At 46.6% G+C, this 17,559-nt stretch overlaps 1 protein-coding gene across 1 annotated transcript in view; it reads left to right on the plus strand.

The window, feature by feature from the left end:
* The first annotated feature begins 2,746 nt into the window (after positions 1-2,746).
* ADAMTS8 (ADAM metallopeptidase with thrombospondin type 1 motif 8) overlaps positions 2,747-17,559 on the plus strand; it is a 69,445-nt gene continuing 54,632 nt past the window's right edge. The window contains exon 1 of the mRNA XM_088476230.1: positions 2,747-4,080. Coding sequence (XP_088332356.1) covers positions 3,289-4,080 — 792 coding nt within the window. The 5' untranslated portion in view covers positions 2,747-3,288. The remainder of the gene's footprint in view (positions 4,081-17,559) is intronic.

Here is a 17,559-nt window from a genome sequence, read left to right on the forward strand (position 1 = left end):
ATTAAATTCTAATAGAAGATTATGATAGCATGTTGTTTGCTATCAAAGGGTGGACTGTCGAAGCTGAGTAATTGGCTGAGACAAGTCCAGTTTAAAATTGAATCGCAGCGACGCCATCTTGCGACTGGCCGCAAGATGCCATCTTGGAAATGAGATTGCAAGACGCCATTTTGCGAATGGCCGCCTAAGCGCCATTTTAGATAAACTCACACTTTAGTACATGTGGCGATAATACTATTAGCACCATGCGATTGCATCTTCCATCATTTCTCATATACACAATAATAGGGCAGAGACCCCCAGTTGTTAGAGGCTGGCAGAGTCTATTTGAATCAGCCTGTTAAATGCTCTGTAACAGATGGATCCCCTTTGGGAGCCAATAGCATCAGCAACAAACTTCTCTATTGTTTTGTCTATCCCTGGGGGGTATAAATATGTGTGCTCCAACACTGGGTTTTTAGTCTTCGTGCTGATTGCTGATAGACGAGGGGTTTCTTGCTGATGCCTAACACCTGGTACCGGAAGCGCTGGTTATGTATACTGTACTTGGGTCTGTATAATTCCTTTGCACCTAAATTGTGTCTGGATCAATTGCGTGTAACTGACTGTACTTTTACTTGAATAATACTTGTGCTGTGGAACCACAGATTCCAGGTCTTAAGTCTTTATTTACTGTATGGCTGCGTACGCAAATTAGCGTCATCCTTAGAAGGTATAGACAGGATATTAGAAGGTATAGGCAGGATATTAGAAGGTATAGGAAGGTGTATAGAGGTTGTGATCCAGTATCGTTATTCTCCTGGCAGATCATAGGGTAAGAGTTACTGACCAAGGACGCCCCTACTGTTCTCCTGGCAGATTGTAAGATAAAAGTTACTGACCAAAGCTGCCACTAATGTTCTCCTGGCGGATCATAGGGTAAGAGTTACTGACAAAGGCCGGGTCTTCTGTTCTCCTGGCAGATCATAGGGTAAGAGTTACTGACAAAGGCTGACCCTAATGTTCTCCTGGCAGATCATAGGGTAAGTTACTGACCAAGGCCAACCATCCTGATCTCTTGGAAAATCCTAAGTTAAATAATGTATCACTGTTGATCAAGGGCTGATAATGCTGCCAGGTTCTATTGCCCTTAGTAAAGTTTATATCAGTGACGTTGGCTGGAAACCAATACTCTTTTGCACTCTTGGATGAATGTAGAGCTCCCACTTATCTTCCCAGTACAGTGTATATAGCTCTAGAGTCCTGATACATATTAATGAAGTTTGTCGGAATATGAACCTACAGTTGTTTTAGTGCATTTGTCATTGAAATGAAAATAAAGTAATGCTTCATTTTACATAGCTGACTATGAAGTGTCCGCGCTCGCAATATCGCTCCAGGAAACTGAAAGGTTAACTATCCCCTGCCATCCCCAGCACACAGGTCAGCAACACGGCCTGGCAACACGGTATTACTGACAGGTCATGTGTTATCTATTATCCGGAAACCCATTTCTAGTGATGTCAGTGGGATGGGCAGGGAATGTTGGCATGGGTAATCAAGGGTTAACTATTCTCATTCACCCACTAACATGGGCTGGCAATCATTACTTGCTTCGAAGGGCGCTCCTTCCCTGGGAATACAAGTTATATAAGTGAATATACCTCCCTGCAGCCAGACAAATCTGCAACTCATTGATTCCTGCGCAGTTCATGCAGTGCTCTATTATCAGGGTTTTATTAACCCTTGTATGTAAGCTAGGAGACCCACTCGTACAAATTGTTCACATGCTGCCAGTGATGGGCCAGAAGTGCTTTTTGCACTGCTATCGCCTTAATGCAGGGGTCAGGGAACTTTTTTACCTTTTGCCCCGAAATATATTTAGATACGCCGACGTTACCCTCTTGATTTGAAAGGAAGGAAATCATATAGTAGTGCCCCCATATAATGCCCCTGTTGTACCGCTTGTACAAAAAAAACACATACCTTAATCCCCGCTCCTGCATCCGCCACCATCCTGTCCGCCCGGCTGCTCCTCGAAACTATGGGAGAGACGTCATGACGTCTCTCCCATAGTGCGCACGGAGAGAGGCGGAAGCTGGAGTTCAGAAGAGAACTCCAGCCTTCACCTAACGCGGCGCTGCAGGGATGGAGCTGGGCGCCCACTGGTAATAGCATCTCAGCGGGCATACGGCTTAGAGCCTCCCTGCGGCACAGTCGGGTATGCATATGAATCATTCTATAGAATGATTCATATGCATGCCCGGCTGTCCGTCCATTACCCCCAGGAATTTAATTTTTACCCCATGTGGGGTAATTTACCCCTGTTTCTTGACCACTGCCTTAATGGATATTGTTTTAGCAGGATTCAGCTGAAAGGGGTGCACCCCCGATAGGACAGGAGTCTGTACACTACGGCTCAGTCACCTTTAGTTAGGTCTCAGTGGCAGAGAGGTGTGTTACCTCTGGGAGGTATAACCTCTTTCCATACATTGCAGCTGTATCTAGGACACCCAACTTGCTCTAGACTTGACAGGGCAGAGGAAGGGTTAAATTACTCAATGATCCTCTTTTTTTTTGCCTTCATGTCTCTCCTCCTTCTCCTGTATGACAAGGAGGAGAGGAGGGAGGGACAAGTGTAGCTAAAGATCAAAAATAAACCTCTTAGGGGGTGGAGGGAGCACACTGTGTGTATATATACTGGGATCTCTCCCAACCAGCTTTGGTGCTTCAACTCTTTCTGGGAATAGAAAGCAGCAGAGCAAGGGGCTGAGAGTTGCAGATACAAGACAAGGAGAATCCCTCTGATCACCCACCTCTGCCCCTAACTGACATCTGACTGCTGCTGTCCACACAGAGGCTCCCAGCCACCCATCACCTCTATACAGTCCACTTTGGGATGGATTTGTCTGGATGACATCTACAAGCCGCCCCTCTCTGCATCTGATACACTGAGAATTTAAGCTGCATGGACACATTGTGTCACACACTAGTGGTTTCTTACATTGATTCATATATATTTTGCACGAAGATCCTAAGGGGTTAGTTTGGCTTTTTTGCAAATGATTAACATATGTAGAAAAGTTTTAGGGAGAAATTGGCAGGTTTTCAATTTTTGCGTCTCGTAGGCTAGAGACACTGCAGATTTCAATTACATGATCATTTATATATTGCATAATACCCAATCCCATGATATTTTCATTTGGTTTCCTCAGACGTAGTTAACCATATTGAAGTCCCTGCTTTGTGACTGAAAAGCCCTGATCCACCTACCTGACATTTTATTATATTAGCTAGAATACTGTCACTATGGCACTGGAATGCCTTCAGGGTACTTGGCTGGCGTTTACACTTTGGCTCATTGGCATTAATGCTTTGCCTAAAGAAGACGTTACAGTACCAGAACTGCTGCCTGGTGCTGATGGAAAGGTGACCTTGAGGTTCACAGCTTTAGGCGAAGCGATGGAATTCCACCTAACTCCTGATGAAGCTTTCCTTGTACCAGGGCTGCAAATTGAACACATAGGCAGGGATGGTGCTAATGAGGAAGGCATGGCTGGTCTGAGGAACTGTTTTTATTCCAGCCAAGAACCATTAGCCGCTTTTAGTATATGCAAAGGAGTCCAGGGTGCTTTCATGAAGGGCTGGGATAGATATGTCATCCAACCCATGAAAAAATGGATGGGTCACTGGACACTGGGTCAGCACCGTGTATTAAAAACTTATAAAGCAGAAACAGAGAGACTGGGCAGCAAGAGTGGTGCCTACAGACCCGACATCTATAGGATACAACGCGATAATCCTGCAGGCACTCACAGGCAGAGCTGGAGAAACACCTATGGGAAAGAGAGTGGAAGGAGCATGCCTGGCTTCTCTGATACCACCTGGAGAAGCAGCAGTTCCTTGCAAGAAACTAAGGATGACCGAGATCCTCAGAGCTCAGACACAAATATCTCGGAGAAGTCCAACGCTGAATCCTTGGGAGGAGCAGCCAAGGTTCACCAACACCGTCAGAAGAGGTTTGTGTCTTCAGAGCACTTTGTGGAAGTTCTCCTGGTGGCTGATGTCTCTATGGTCCAGTTCTATGGGGAGGATTTAAAGGTATGAATACACACTTATCCTGTCTCCAGATTCACAATCACTAGAGTCACAATTGCAGCCTGGACAATCAGAGATTGGGATTTCCTCTCTGGGTTTCAGGAAACTCTTTGGACTTCAGTGATTTTAAAAAATTGGACACTTTAGCGATAAAGTCCTGAATAGCCTTCAAGTCCAGTATGGGAGCAAATCAAGGAAAGTGAGAGGGATTAATAAATAAGGGAAAAGTGCTGTGGAATTTGCTGGTGTTATATATATGATGATGATGATGATGATGATAATAATAATAATAAAGTATATATTATTAATTATTATTATAATAATGGTGCAGAGATAATTTCATATACTAGTAAAGCCCCTGAAGAACATGATCCCTACTGCTCCCTATACGTATCCACTTCTGTTTTCACCTGTGAATGAGTTGGTAACCCAAGTAGACTGGATTTTTTACAACACTGAATGAAGTTACTTTGCAAACTGCATATTTAACTAGACCAGGGGTGGGCAATCTGTACCACTCCATCTGCTGTGGAACTACACATTCCCAGCATGCCCTGCCACAGTTTTAGCATACAGCAGCTGGAGTGGCACAGGTTAGCTACCCCTTAATTAGATGATTAATCATCATATGTATCCTACCTGTTACTTTATCTGGAGAAATACTATAGTAGATAATTAAAGCACTGTACCAGTATTTCGGGTAAGGTGGGTGCTGTGATAGCCCTCCCCGTGGGTGTGATAATAGTGCAGCGCACATTACATGCGGTGACTGTAATCCGTCCTGGCAACATCGGAACCTTCATTCAACACAGTCATAATCTCAGGTTTCTGTATTTTAAAGCTGCTTTTTTTCCCCAAAAAATATTAACCCCCTGAAGCCCGGAGCAGAAAACCAAAATTAGGAATGCTTCTACTTTACATATAAATATACATTCAGTAATATGACTTGCACTGTGCTCAGTTAGTGTAGGGACATTCCAAGGGACAAAGATTTCCAGGGACAATTCTTTACAAGCTGGGAATTAGAGACAGCTCTACTCTCTGTGAGGAACTGGTTGCAGCAACGGCTTCAGTTTAGGAGAAGCTGGGGCCAGCGGCCCCCAGACCGATCAGTGAGACAGGTGACTGTTGTGATCCAGCACTGTCACTGTACTTCAGGCTGCAGCAACCAATCGCAGAGCTGCATTCAGTGCCATTATTCTCACATATTCCACTCTAGTCATTTCTACTTAGAACAGACACTGCAAGCTGCACACTAATCATTACATACTGTACATATCCTGTACGGCTGCATAGTTATTTATGAGTCTATGGGGTCTATGTACTAAGCAGTGATAAGAGACAGAGTGAAAAGTGATAAGTGATAAGGTGCCAGCCAGTCAGCTCCCAACTGTCATTTTTCAAACACAGCCTGTGAGATGACAATTGGGAGCTGATTGGCTGGCACCTTATCACTTACGTATCACTTTTCACTCTGTCTCTTAGCACTGCTTAGTATATAGACCCCTATGTATGTATGTGTATCGTATCCATCCATCTATTTATCTATTTACCTATCTATCAAGGTCCTATGGGGTTTTATTAACACTTTATTATTTATGTTTATTGGAATTCTAAAGATAGTATTGTTACGCTTTTTACACCAGTGTGTCTGTCTAAATATATAGTGTATATTATGCATACAGCGACACAGGTAGGTGGCACTCCCCACAGACAATAGTCACAAACAGCAGGTGCCTTCCTAACAGACTACCAAATCCTGGGAGCTAATGCAAAACATCTCACATTGGCTGGTGGCACTCATTGAATAAGTAATGCCAGGAAACAAAACGTAGCATAGAGACCGACGTTTCAGTGTTATATTGGGAACACTTTCCTCAGGAGAAAGTGTTCACAATATTAAGTGTTCATAATACAACACTAAAATGTTGGTGTCTATGCTACATTTTGATTCCTGCCTTTGTTCACATTTAATGAATACAAATACTCCTTGATCTTGTCAACCCACCCAGGTCTACACAAATAGACAGATCCATACTAAATGTACATCAACAGCCAGATTCATACTATAGTGTGGATCTATCTTTTTTTCTGCAAATTTAGTATGGATCCAGCCTTTACCCACAATCCATAAATCTGTGCAGATAGACTGTTAGTGAGGGACAGCCACCGGGACGAGGCACCCTCCAGCAGCACTACCTCTCCGTGGTCAGGGGGAGCTGGATGGCCCAGCCATGGCCTGATGAGCGATACTGCTGCAGAAATATTAGTTCTTAGTAGAAGACGCCATATCCCAGAGGTGATGTCCCAGTAACAGTTGCTTTAAGGTGCCCATACATCTGCGACGGGGATGCAATCGGAAATTTCCGATCGCCCATTGGATAGTTCCGATCTCCCACCATCGATGTTCTGTGATCCGTCGCCAGATCGCATACATTTGACATGTTAAATGGACCCGAGTTAACGATTGCGATCATTTTTTGATCGGGATCGTCAAATCGCCGAAAATTCAACATGTTGGATTTCTGTGATCCTGCGATTTCGGTTTGCAACAATGCGGGATCGCGGCAATCCATCGCAGATGTATGGGGCCCATTACATTCTGCGTCTTCCCCGACAATCTGAGGTGTGAAATTCTGCCAGGTGTTTGTAATTCCACAGAATTTATAGTTTATAAATAGAGCTAGAGCAACAATGGGGTCAATTCATTCTGCTCTAATGAGATCTAATAAGTGAGAAATCTAGATGGAGTGACCGTCATACGAGGCAATGATGTACAGAACAGTTAAAAAACAAACTGAAGTGTTAAAATGGTCAGAAAACTGCCCTAGTGAGAAACGTGGACAATATTTTGCTGAACAGTTTTGAAAATGTCATTTATCTCTCATGGCTGTAGTGTAGGTTCAGCTTCTTCCAAGGTCCCGGCTGATTTACTTTCCCCAAACTTCTTCCACAATGAAAACAACATTTTTGGGTTAATTAAGCAGTAGCAGAAGAAACGCTGTAAGTGTGTTACTGGTCTCTGCCAATTCCCCTCTGCCTGTGCCTGCTGGCTGCACCGCAGTACATGGAGCTGGAGATGAATGCCGGCACTCTCCCGGACACCTGTAACACATTGGAAGCTGACAGCAGGGGAAACATTAGTGCCTGTAATTCCCTCAGGGGGGCCGGAGCGTATTTCATGTGGTCAGAGCAAATACTCTGTGGTTACTGATGCATCTCATATAACAGTTCAGAGGGGAATTACCCTGTCTCCTGAGTGCATTTGTGTGTATTTAATTATATATATATATATATATATATATATATATATATATATATATATTATATAAATTATATAAATATTTAACTCTCTCTATATATATATGTGTATGCGTGTGTATATATACATATATATCAGGGCAAGTTATACGGCCAACACCGTTATAATGCTTTAAGCTGCATATACAGGGTTGGACTGGCCCACAGGGGTACAGGGGAAATCCCCGGTGGGCCCCTTTCTTCTAGGCGTCAGGTTCCAGAGCTCAATTTATAGGTTGATACTCTATTAGATGGTCAATTACCTGAGGGTGCAAGACCACTGACCAACATGGGGGGCTTATTTCCCTTCTATAGAAACTATACCAAGATTTGCCTAATGGTTAGCCAAATGTCTGTGGTGGCTGGCCACACCCCACTGGTGGATGACCACTCCCCTTAAGCATGGGCCTCTACCACTGCATTCCCCCAGTGGGCCCTACATGCCCCAGTCCGACACCGTGCATATATCCTGCTTGTCGACATAAAGATTGTCGATATCATGAACGCATCCCGTAAAAAAACATTAATTGCCAGGACACCCAGGTATTGTCGATCTTAATGCTGTTGACAGTCAGTGTGTCGATAGCATAATATAGGCAGGACAATGCCGACACTGTTGTAAAGCTATTTAAAGCATTGTAACATTGTCGGCATTATAGCTTTAAACATGATCGTAAAATGTAACATGTTTAAAGCGGACAACGTTACACTTTTATTGACTATCGACAGCATTAAGAACGACAGACTAACTACTTTCCCCGATGTGGTATCAGTCATTTAGAAGGAACATTGGCCCTCATTCAGAGCCGCTCGTTAGCGGCAGTACGCTCGTTCCGAGCGATGTTTGCACATCTGCGCATGCGTACGCTTTTTAGTACGCATGCGCGAACCAGTCAGTGCGGCCGAAAATCGTTTGTACGCTATATAGCGAGTGCCTGCTATTTTGAGTGACAGAATGAGGCGTATGTGGGTGGTAACAGGGGAAGGTGCTTGAAAATGGGGAGTGGAGATCCGAACGCAGGCGTGCTTAAAGGTCAAAACGGGCGTTTTATGGGTGTGTATATTTAAAACAGCAGCGTCATTGACCACGTCACTGGGTTATTTTATAGCCAGAACTGCACGCAAATTTGTGGTAGCAAACACCAACCACAAGAATAGCGAGCAGTTCATACGCTGGTCGATGTACTCGATTAATCTAATAAATAGCGGACATGACGTAGGATGCGTGCGGCCAGGGGGCGTTTTTAACAAATAAACGAGCGTATGTTTTGCTCGTTCGTTCAGACTTAGAGGTGTGAACAGACTGCAATGTGCGTACGGATCATTTGAATAGCCACCCCTTGTTTTTAAACGAACGACCGCAAATAGCGAACGGCTCTGAATCAGGCCCATTATCCAAATAATATTGTGGAAATATATTTAATTACACAGTAGGTACCAGCACAACTTCCCCTCGCCATTGACCCTCTGCAGTTTTGATGTCACTGGCCATTCACCTGCCCCCCAGTAACGTAAGTAAATGCAGCATGTAACTAACATTACGGCACCACAGATTTGTCATCGCAGATCACTCCACAAAATTGGCTTCCAAAACTGTTCTTTAATCCCCTAACAAAGACTCCAGTGAACTGCTTCGACCTCCTCTATGCCCTCCCACCCCTACCTGTGCAGCTATAGTTTCAGAGTCAGCCAGTTCCCAGACAAAGTGGTCTGATCGCCCAGGAAGGGTCCATTATATCCAAGTGGCCAACCCCCCCCCTCTTCCTATTGCAGCTCTGTGGGAATTGGTACAGCAAGACCAGTGGGTGGCAATGTGGGTCAAAGCATCTTTTCTGGCTCCTGTCCTCACAGTTAACTATATCACTGCTGTACTTAACTGCTCTTTACTAAGAGAGATCCATCACAAGTCATGGGAGACTAAGGAGGGTGGTCCCATAACATCTGACATCAAAGTCTCTGCTGCTGGTTTCTATCCAGGGTATTTATCATATTGTGGATTTTAAGGGGCCTACTCATTACCCCTTCAATTCTAAATTTACATTTTCACCTACTTTTGAAGAAATTAAGTATCAGGACCATTCATAATAAAGGTAACGCAGGAGATATCACTTACCTGTAAGTCCCGATCTGGCCCATGTGCGTCTGACACTGCACTAGTGCTGCTGAGTAAGAGGCATCCACACTAGTGCTGCCGAGTCAGAGGCGTGTGCTCTAGTGCTGCCGAGTCAGAGGCGTGTGCACCAGTGCTTCCGAGTCAGAGGCGTGAGCACTAGTGCTGCTGAGTAAGAGGCGTCCACACTAGTGCTGCCGAGTCAGAGGCGTGTGCACTAGTGCTACCGAGTCAGAGGCATGAGCACTAGTGCTGCTGAGTCAGAGGCGTGAGCACTAGAGCTGCTGAGTCAGAGGCATCTGCACTAGTGCTTCCGAGTTAGAGGCGTGAGCACTTGTGCTGCTGAGTAAGAGGCGTCCACACTAGTGCTTCCGAGTCAGAGGCGTGAGCACTAGTGCTGCTGAGTAAGAGGCGTCCACACTAGTGCTGCCGAGTCAGAGGCGTGTGCACTAGTGCTTCCGAGTCAGAGGCGTGAGCACTAGTGCTGCTGAGTCAGAGGCGTGAGCACTAGTGCTGCTGAGTCAGAGGCATCTGCACTAGTGCTTCCGAGTCAGAGGCGTGAGCACTAGTGCTGCTGAGTCAGAGGCGTGAGCACTAGTGCTGCTGAGTCAGAGGCATCTGCACTAGTGCTGCTGAGTAAGAGGCGTGTGCACTAGTGCTGCTGAGTCAGAGGCATCTGCACTAGTGCTGCTGAGTAAGAGGTGTGAGCACTAGTGCTGCTGAGTCAGAGGTATCTGCACTAGTGCTGCTGAGTCAGAGGCATCCCCACAAGTGCTGCCGTGTCAGATGCGTCTGTACTAGCGCTGCCGAGTCAGAGGCGTGTGCACTAGTGCTGCAGATTCAGAGGCGTCCACACTGGTGCTGGTGAGTTAGAGGCGTGTGCACTAGTGCTTCCGAGTCAGAGGCGTGAGCACTAGTGCTGCTGAGTCAGAGGCGTGAGCACTAGTGCTGCTGAGTCAGAGGCATCTGCACTAGTGCTTCCGAGTTAGAGGCGTGAGCACTTGTGCTGCTGAGTAAGAGGCGTCCACACTAGTGCTGCCGAGTCAGAGGCGTGAGCACTAGTGCTTCCGAGTCAGAGGCGTGAGCACTAGTGCTGCTGAGTAAGAGGCGTCCACACTAGTGCTGCCGAGTCAGAGGCGTGTGCACTAGTGCTTCCGAGTCAGAGGCGTGAGCACTAGTGCTGCTGAGTCAGAGGCGTGAGCACTAGTGCTGCTGAGTCAGAGGCATCTGCACTAGTGCTTCCGAGTCAGAGGCATGAGCACTAGTGCTGCTGAGTCAGAGGCGTGAGCACTAGTGCTGCTGAGTCAGAGGCATCTGCACTAGTGCTGCTGAGTAAGAGGCGTGTGCACTAGTGCTGCTGAGTCAGAGGCATCTGCACTAGTGCCTCTGAGTAAGAGGTGTGAGCACTAGTGCTGCTGAGTCAGAGGCATCTGCACTAGTGCTGCTGAGTCAGAGGCATCCCCACAAGTGCTGCCATGTCAGATGCGTCTGTACTAGCGCTGCCGAGTCAGAGGCGTGTGCACTAGTGCTGCAGATTCAGAGGCGTCCACACTGGTGCTGGCGAGTCAGAGGCGTCCACACTAGTGCTGCCAAGTCAGATGCGTCTGTGCTAGCACTGCCGAGTCAGAGGCATGCGCACTAGTGCTGCTGAGTCAGAGGCGTGAGCACTAGTGCTGCTGAGTCAGAGGCATCTGCACTAGTGCTGCCAAGTCAGAGGCGTGAGCACTAGTGCTTCCGAGTCAGAGGCGTGAGCACTAGTGCTGCTGAGTCAGAGGCGTGAGCACTAGTGCTGATGAGTCAGAGGCATCTGCACTAGTGCTGCCGAGTCAGAGGCATGTGCACGAGTGCTTCTGAGTCAGAGGCGTGAGCACTAGTGCTGCTGAGTCAGAGGCATCCCCACAAGTGCTGCCGTGTCAGATGCGTCTGTACTAGCCCTGCCGAGTCAGAGGCGTGTGCACTAGTGCTTCCGAGTCAGAGGCGTGAGCACTAGTGCTGCTGAGTCAGAGGCGTGAGCACTAGTGCTGATGAGTCAGAGGCATCTGCACTAGTGCTGCCGAGTCAGAGGCATGTGCACGAGTGCTTCTGAGTCAGAGGCGTGAGCACTAGTGCTGCTGAGTCAGAGGCATCCCCACAAGTGCTGCCGTGTCAGATGCGTCTGTACTAGCGCTGCCGAGTCAGAGGCGTGTGCACTAGTGCTGTGGATTCAGAGGCGTCCACACTGGTGCTGGCGAGTCAGAGGCGTGTGCACTAGTGCTTCTGGGTCAGAGGCGTGAGCACTAGTGCTGCTGAGTCAGAGGCATCTGCACTAGTGCTGCCAAGTCAGAGGCGTGAGCACTAGTGCTTCCGAGTCAGAGGCGTGAGCACTAGTGCTGCTGAGTCAGAGGCGTGAGCACTAGTGCTGATGAGTCAGAGGCATCTGCACTAGTGCTGCCGAGTCAGAGGCATGTGCACGAGTGCTTCCGAGTCAGAGGCGTGAGCACTAGTGCTGCTGAGTCAGAGGCATCCCCACAAGTGCTGCCGTGTCAGATGCGTCTGTACTAGCCCTGCCGAGTCAGAGGCGTGTGCACTAGTGCTGTGGATTCAGAGGCGTCCACACTGGTGCTGGCGAGTCAGAGGCGTGTGCACTAGTGCTTCTGGGTCAGAGGCGTGAGCACTACTGCTGCCGAGTCAGATGCGTCTGCACTAGTGCTGCCGAGTCTGAGGCATGCGCAGTAGTGCTGCCGAGTCAGAGGCTTCCACACTAGTGCTGCCGAGTCAGAGGCGTGAGCACTAGCGCTGCCGAGTCAGAGGTGTGCGCACTACTGCTTCCGAGTCAGAGGCGTGCGCACTAGCACTGCAGTCAGAGGTGTCCGCACTAGTGCTGCCGAGTCAGAGGCATGAGCACTAGCGCGCCGAGTCAGACTCAGCAGTGCTACGTTTCACCACTACTGAAGTAGCAGAAATAAGGATTAGCTGTCTCCGCATGGAGTAATGTTGAATTGCTCCAGTGATTATGTATCCACCACTGCTACTCGCAGCGAGTTGGATACTTATTTGTCAGGGGCCTACCTGTCCCAGATAATGAAATAGTTACATAACAGGACCTGGCTTTCATTGCAGAAAGTTGTGTAAGATTTGCCTCCTATTATTAATCCGGACCATATGATTATTACATAGAATGATTATTACATAGATCGCATAGTCACATGATTATTACATAGAATGATTATTACATAATCACATAGTCACATGATTATTACATAGAATAATTATTACATAGATCACATAGTCACTTGATTATTACATAGATCACATAGTCACATGATTATTACATAGAATGAGTATTACATAGATCACATAGTCACATGATTATTACATAGAATGATTATTACAAGGATCACATAGTCACATGATTATTACATAGAATGATTATTACATAGATTACATAGTCACATTATTAGTACATAGATCACATAGTCACATGATTATTACATAGAATGATTATTACAAGGATCACATAGTAACATGATTATTACATAGAATGATTATTACATAGATCACAGTCGCATGATTATTACATAGAATGATTATTACATAGATCACATAGTCACATGATTATTACATAGAATGATTATTACATATATCACATAGTCACATGAATATTACATAGATCACATAGTAACATGATTATTACATAGAACGATTATTACATAGATCACAGTCACATGATTATTACATAGAATGATTATTACATAGATCACATAGTCACATGATTGTTACATAGAATGACCAACATGACCAGCGCAGATTGTACTATGGCCCTGATTCAGACCCGCTCGCAGCCACTGGCCGCTCACTGGGTTTGTGGGCAGTTTTTTTTCTCGTGTTCTCCGGCCGCTCGCAAAGCTGTGGGAGACCACCCACAGCTTGTGCAAGCGGCCAGGAGACCATCGCGATAATCGAGTCCATCGGCCTTACGACGAGACCCTACGGCAGGGTCTAGGCTGCCGCAAGGCCGAGTGGACTTCCTGCTCTAATAGAGCAGGAAGTCTACTACTGACATCAGTAGTGATGTCAGTAAGAATTCCCAACAAACGCCTGCGTTTGTCCAGCCACCCCCCCCCCCCTGCTCACCCACAAAACGGGGCGAGCTGTCACTCACCATCGACAGCCGCCCGTCTTATTGCGAGCCCCACAGCGGGGCTCGCGCACACCGGACGCGGCGCATGTGCAGTGCAGAAACATTGGGTCGTTTGGGAGCGCACAGCGCTCGCGAGCAGCTCTGAATCAGGGCCTATGTGCATTAATCCTGGTAACAAGGAGATGGACCATTTTACAGCTCTGATAGAGACACATGATCGCGGGGATTTGCTTTAGTTTAGGAAGTGTATATATCAACTTTAGACAGAAATCTTCCTTTCCAAATCTGTTTATATTTATTCTATGGACCCTGCCTGCCGTTCCCACGTGTGACTCATTTGGAAGATGTACCGTGAAATAAGGCAGAACACATCTGGGTCTGAGGATACATTTATACAAGCAATGTGCACTTTGGTATAAATAACACATAGGGAAGGACACAATTTTGTGGCCTGTACATAAGTGTAGATTTGCAAAGCCCTGGCCTAACGTGTGTACTGTATTTAGAGTTAGGTGCTACTCACACAATACACTGTAAGTATGTGACCGCATAATGACGCGGCTACAGTAAAGATATCCATTGTCATCATAAACTTGATTATAGTGAATGGTTTAAAAGAAAAAAAAAATAAGTATACAGTACTACACAGTGCTATATCCTGGGCTGGTTAACACTAGGGGTGAGCGGGTTCGGATTTCTGAAATCCGAACCCCCCCGAGCCCCCCCGATCCGAGTCCGATCCGAATCAGGCTCGACTTTTCCCGCCTGACTCGGATCTGAAATCGAGGCAAAACGTCATCATCCCGCTTTCCGAGTCTCGCGGGTTTTGGATCCTATATAAGGTACCCGCGTCGGCGCCATTTTCTCACTCGGCTGTGGACAGTGAAGAGGGAGGGTGGGAGTTAGGGCTGTGTAGTGTAGTGTAGTGTAGTGCTGCTGTTGTCCACTACTTCAAAGTCCATAGGGGCTGGCTGTGTTGTGCTGTGCTGCTGTTGTTAATAGGGGCTGTGTCCACTACTTCAAAGTCCATAGGGGCTGGCTGGACTGTGTTGTGCAGTCAGTTCTCCATAGGGGCTGTGTCCACTCCAAAGTCCTGTGCAGTGTCCCAGTCCTAAAGGAGTGCTGTAGTGTTGTCCAGGGGGTGCTCTGTCCATCAGGGGTGCTCCCCCCAAGTGCTAAAAAAATAATATATTTTCTGTGTTTGTGAATTGTGTGCGCAGTAGCCGCACGTGCATCAACAAAGTAGTGCCAAGCGTGCGCCTGTGTCATAAGTAAAGGGCCGGCTGGCTTGACCGTTAAGGGTGCTGTAACCCCCGAAAGTACACTCCAGTCCAAACCAAAAAAAAAATTATTTTCTGTGTTTGTGAATTGTGTGCGCAGTAGCCGCACGTGCATCAACAAAGTAGTGCCAAGCGTGCGCCTGTGTCATAAGTAAAGGGCCGGCTGGCTTGACCGTTAAGGGTGCTGTAACCCCCGAAAGTACACTCCAGTCCAAACCAAAAAAAAAATTATTTTCTGTGTTTGTGAATTGTGTGCGCAGTAGCCGCACGTGCATCAACAAAGTAGTGCCAAGCGTGCGCCTGTGTCATAAGTAAAGGGCCGGCTGGCTTGACCGTTAAGGGTGCTGTAACCCCCGAAAGTACACTCCAGTCCAAACCAAAAAAAAAATTATTTTCTGTGTTTGTGAATTGTGTGCGCAGTAGCCGCACGTGCATCAACAAAGTAGTGTCAAGCGTGCGCCTGTGTCATAAGTAAAGGGCCGGCTGGCTTGACCGTTAAAGGGTGCTGTAACCCCCAAAGTACACTCCAGTCCAAACCAAAAAAAAAATTATTTTCTGTGTTTGTGAATTGTGTGCGCAGTAGCCGCACGTGCATCAACAAAGTAGTGCCAAGCGTGCGCCTGTGTCATAAGTAAAGGGCCGGCTGGCTTGACCGTTAAGGGTGCTGTAACCCCCGAAAGTACACTCCAGTCCAAACCTAAAAAAAAATTATTTTCTGTGTTTGTGAATTGTGTGCGCAGTAGCCGCACGTGCATCAACAAAGTAGTGCCAAGCGTGCGCCTGTGTCATAAGTAAAGGGCCGGCTGGCTTGACCGTTAAAGGGTGCTGTAACCCCCGAAAGTACACTCCAGTCCAAACCAAAAAAATATTATTTTCTGTGTTTGTGAATTGTGTGCGCAGTAGCCGCACGTGCATCAACAAAGTAGTGCCAAGCGTGCGCCTGTGTCATAAGTAAAGGGCCGGCTGGCTTGACCGTTAAGGGTGCTGTAACCCCCGAAAGTACACTCCAGTCCAAACCTAAAAAAAAAATATTTTCTGTGTTTGTGAATTGTGTGCGCAGTAGCCGCACGTGCATCAACAAAGTAGTGCCAAGCGTGTGCCTGTGTCATAAGTAAAGGGCCGGCTGGCTTGACCGTTAAGGGTGCTGTAACCCCCAAAAGTACACTCCAGTCCAAACCAAAAAAAAAATTATTTTCTGTGTTTGTGAATTGTGTGCACTGTGGCTGCACGTGCATCAACAAAGGAGCAGCGCCAAGCGTGCGCCTGTGTCCCATAAGTAAAGAGCCGGCTGGCTCATTTCTTAAAGGGTGGTGTAACCCACAAAGTGCACTACTCTCCAGCCAAAATAAAATAATATTTTCTGTGTTTGTGTGCGCTTTAGCCGCACGTATATATATCAATATAACATAAATGGAGGACCAAACTTTCTCCGATAAAAATAAAATAGGGAAAGATCAAGAACCTCTTCCTCCTAGTGCTGTTGCTGCTGCTGGGAGTTGTTCATCATCCCAGAGAGGAAGTAGGAACATCACTACTTTTACTAAACAATTGACCCTCCAACAGTCCCTAGCGATGAGGATGAAGTACGACAGCAGTCATCCTGAAGCAAAACGTATAACTGAGGCCTTGACTGCTATGTTGGTGTTAGACGTGCGTCCGGTATCCGACATTAGTGCAGTGGGATTTAGACAATTGATGGAGGTAGTGTGTCCTCGGTTCCAAATCCCGTCTAGATTCCACCTGCATCCTCAAAGCAGCAGCGACAAGCGTGCGTCTGTCTGTTAAAGGGTGGTGACACCCTCAAAGTGTGCTACACAAACAATTAAAATATTGTTCTTTTTTTTTCTGTCTTTGTGAATTGTGTGGGCTGTAGCCGCACCTGCATCCTTAAAGCAGCAGCGACAAGCGTGCGTCTGTCTGTTAAAGGGTGGTGACACCCTCAAAGTGTGCTACACAAACAATTAAAATATTGTTCTTTTTTCTGTCTTTGTGAATTGTGTGGGCTGTAGCCGCACCTGCATCCTTAAAGCAGCAGCGACAAGCGTGCGTCTGTCTGTTAAAGGGTGGTGACACCCTCAAAGTGTGCTACACAAACAATTAAAATATTGTTCTTTTTTCTGTCTTTGTGAATTGTGTGGGCTGTAGCCGCACCTGCATCCTTAAAGCAGCAGCGACAAGCGTGCGTCTGTCTGTTAAAGGGTGGTGACACCCTCAAAGTGTGCTACACAAACAATTAAAATATTGTTCTTTTTTCTGTCTTTGTGAATTGTGTGGGCTGTAGCCGCACCTGCATCCTTAAAGCAGCAGCGACAAGCGTGCGTCTGTCTGTTAAAGGGTGGTGACACCCTCAAAGTGTGCTACACAAACAATTAAAATATTGTTCTTTTTTTTTTGGTCTTTGTGAAATGTGTGGGCTGTAGCCGCACCTGCATCCTTAAAGCAGCAGCGACAAGCGTGCGTCTGTCTGTTAAAGGGTGGTGACACCCTCAAAGTGTTCTACACAAACAATTAAAATATTGTTCTTTTTTTTCGGTCTTTGTGAAATGTGTGGGCTGTAGCCGCACCTGCATCCTTAAAGCAGCAGCGACAAGCGTGCGTCTGTCTGTTAAAGGGTGGTGTAACTCTCAAAGTGTTCCAAAAAATAAAAAACTATTTTTTTAATGTGTTTGTGA

This window comes from Taudactylus pleione, unplaced genomic scaffold (genome assembly GCF_031769625.1).
Source record: "Taudactylus pleione unplaced genomic scaffold, aTauple2 ptg000185l, whole genome shotgun sequence".
Taxonomy (NCBI): Eukaryota; Metazoa; Chordata; class Amphibia; order Anura; family Myobatrachidae; genus Taudactylus; species Taudactylus pleione.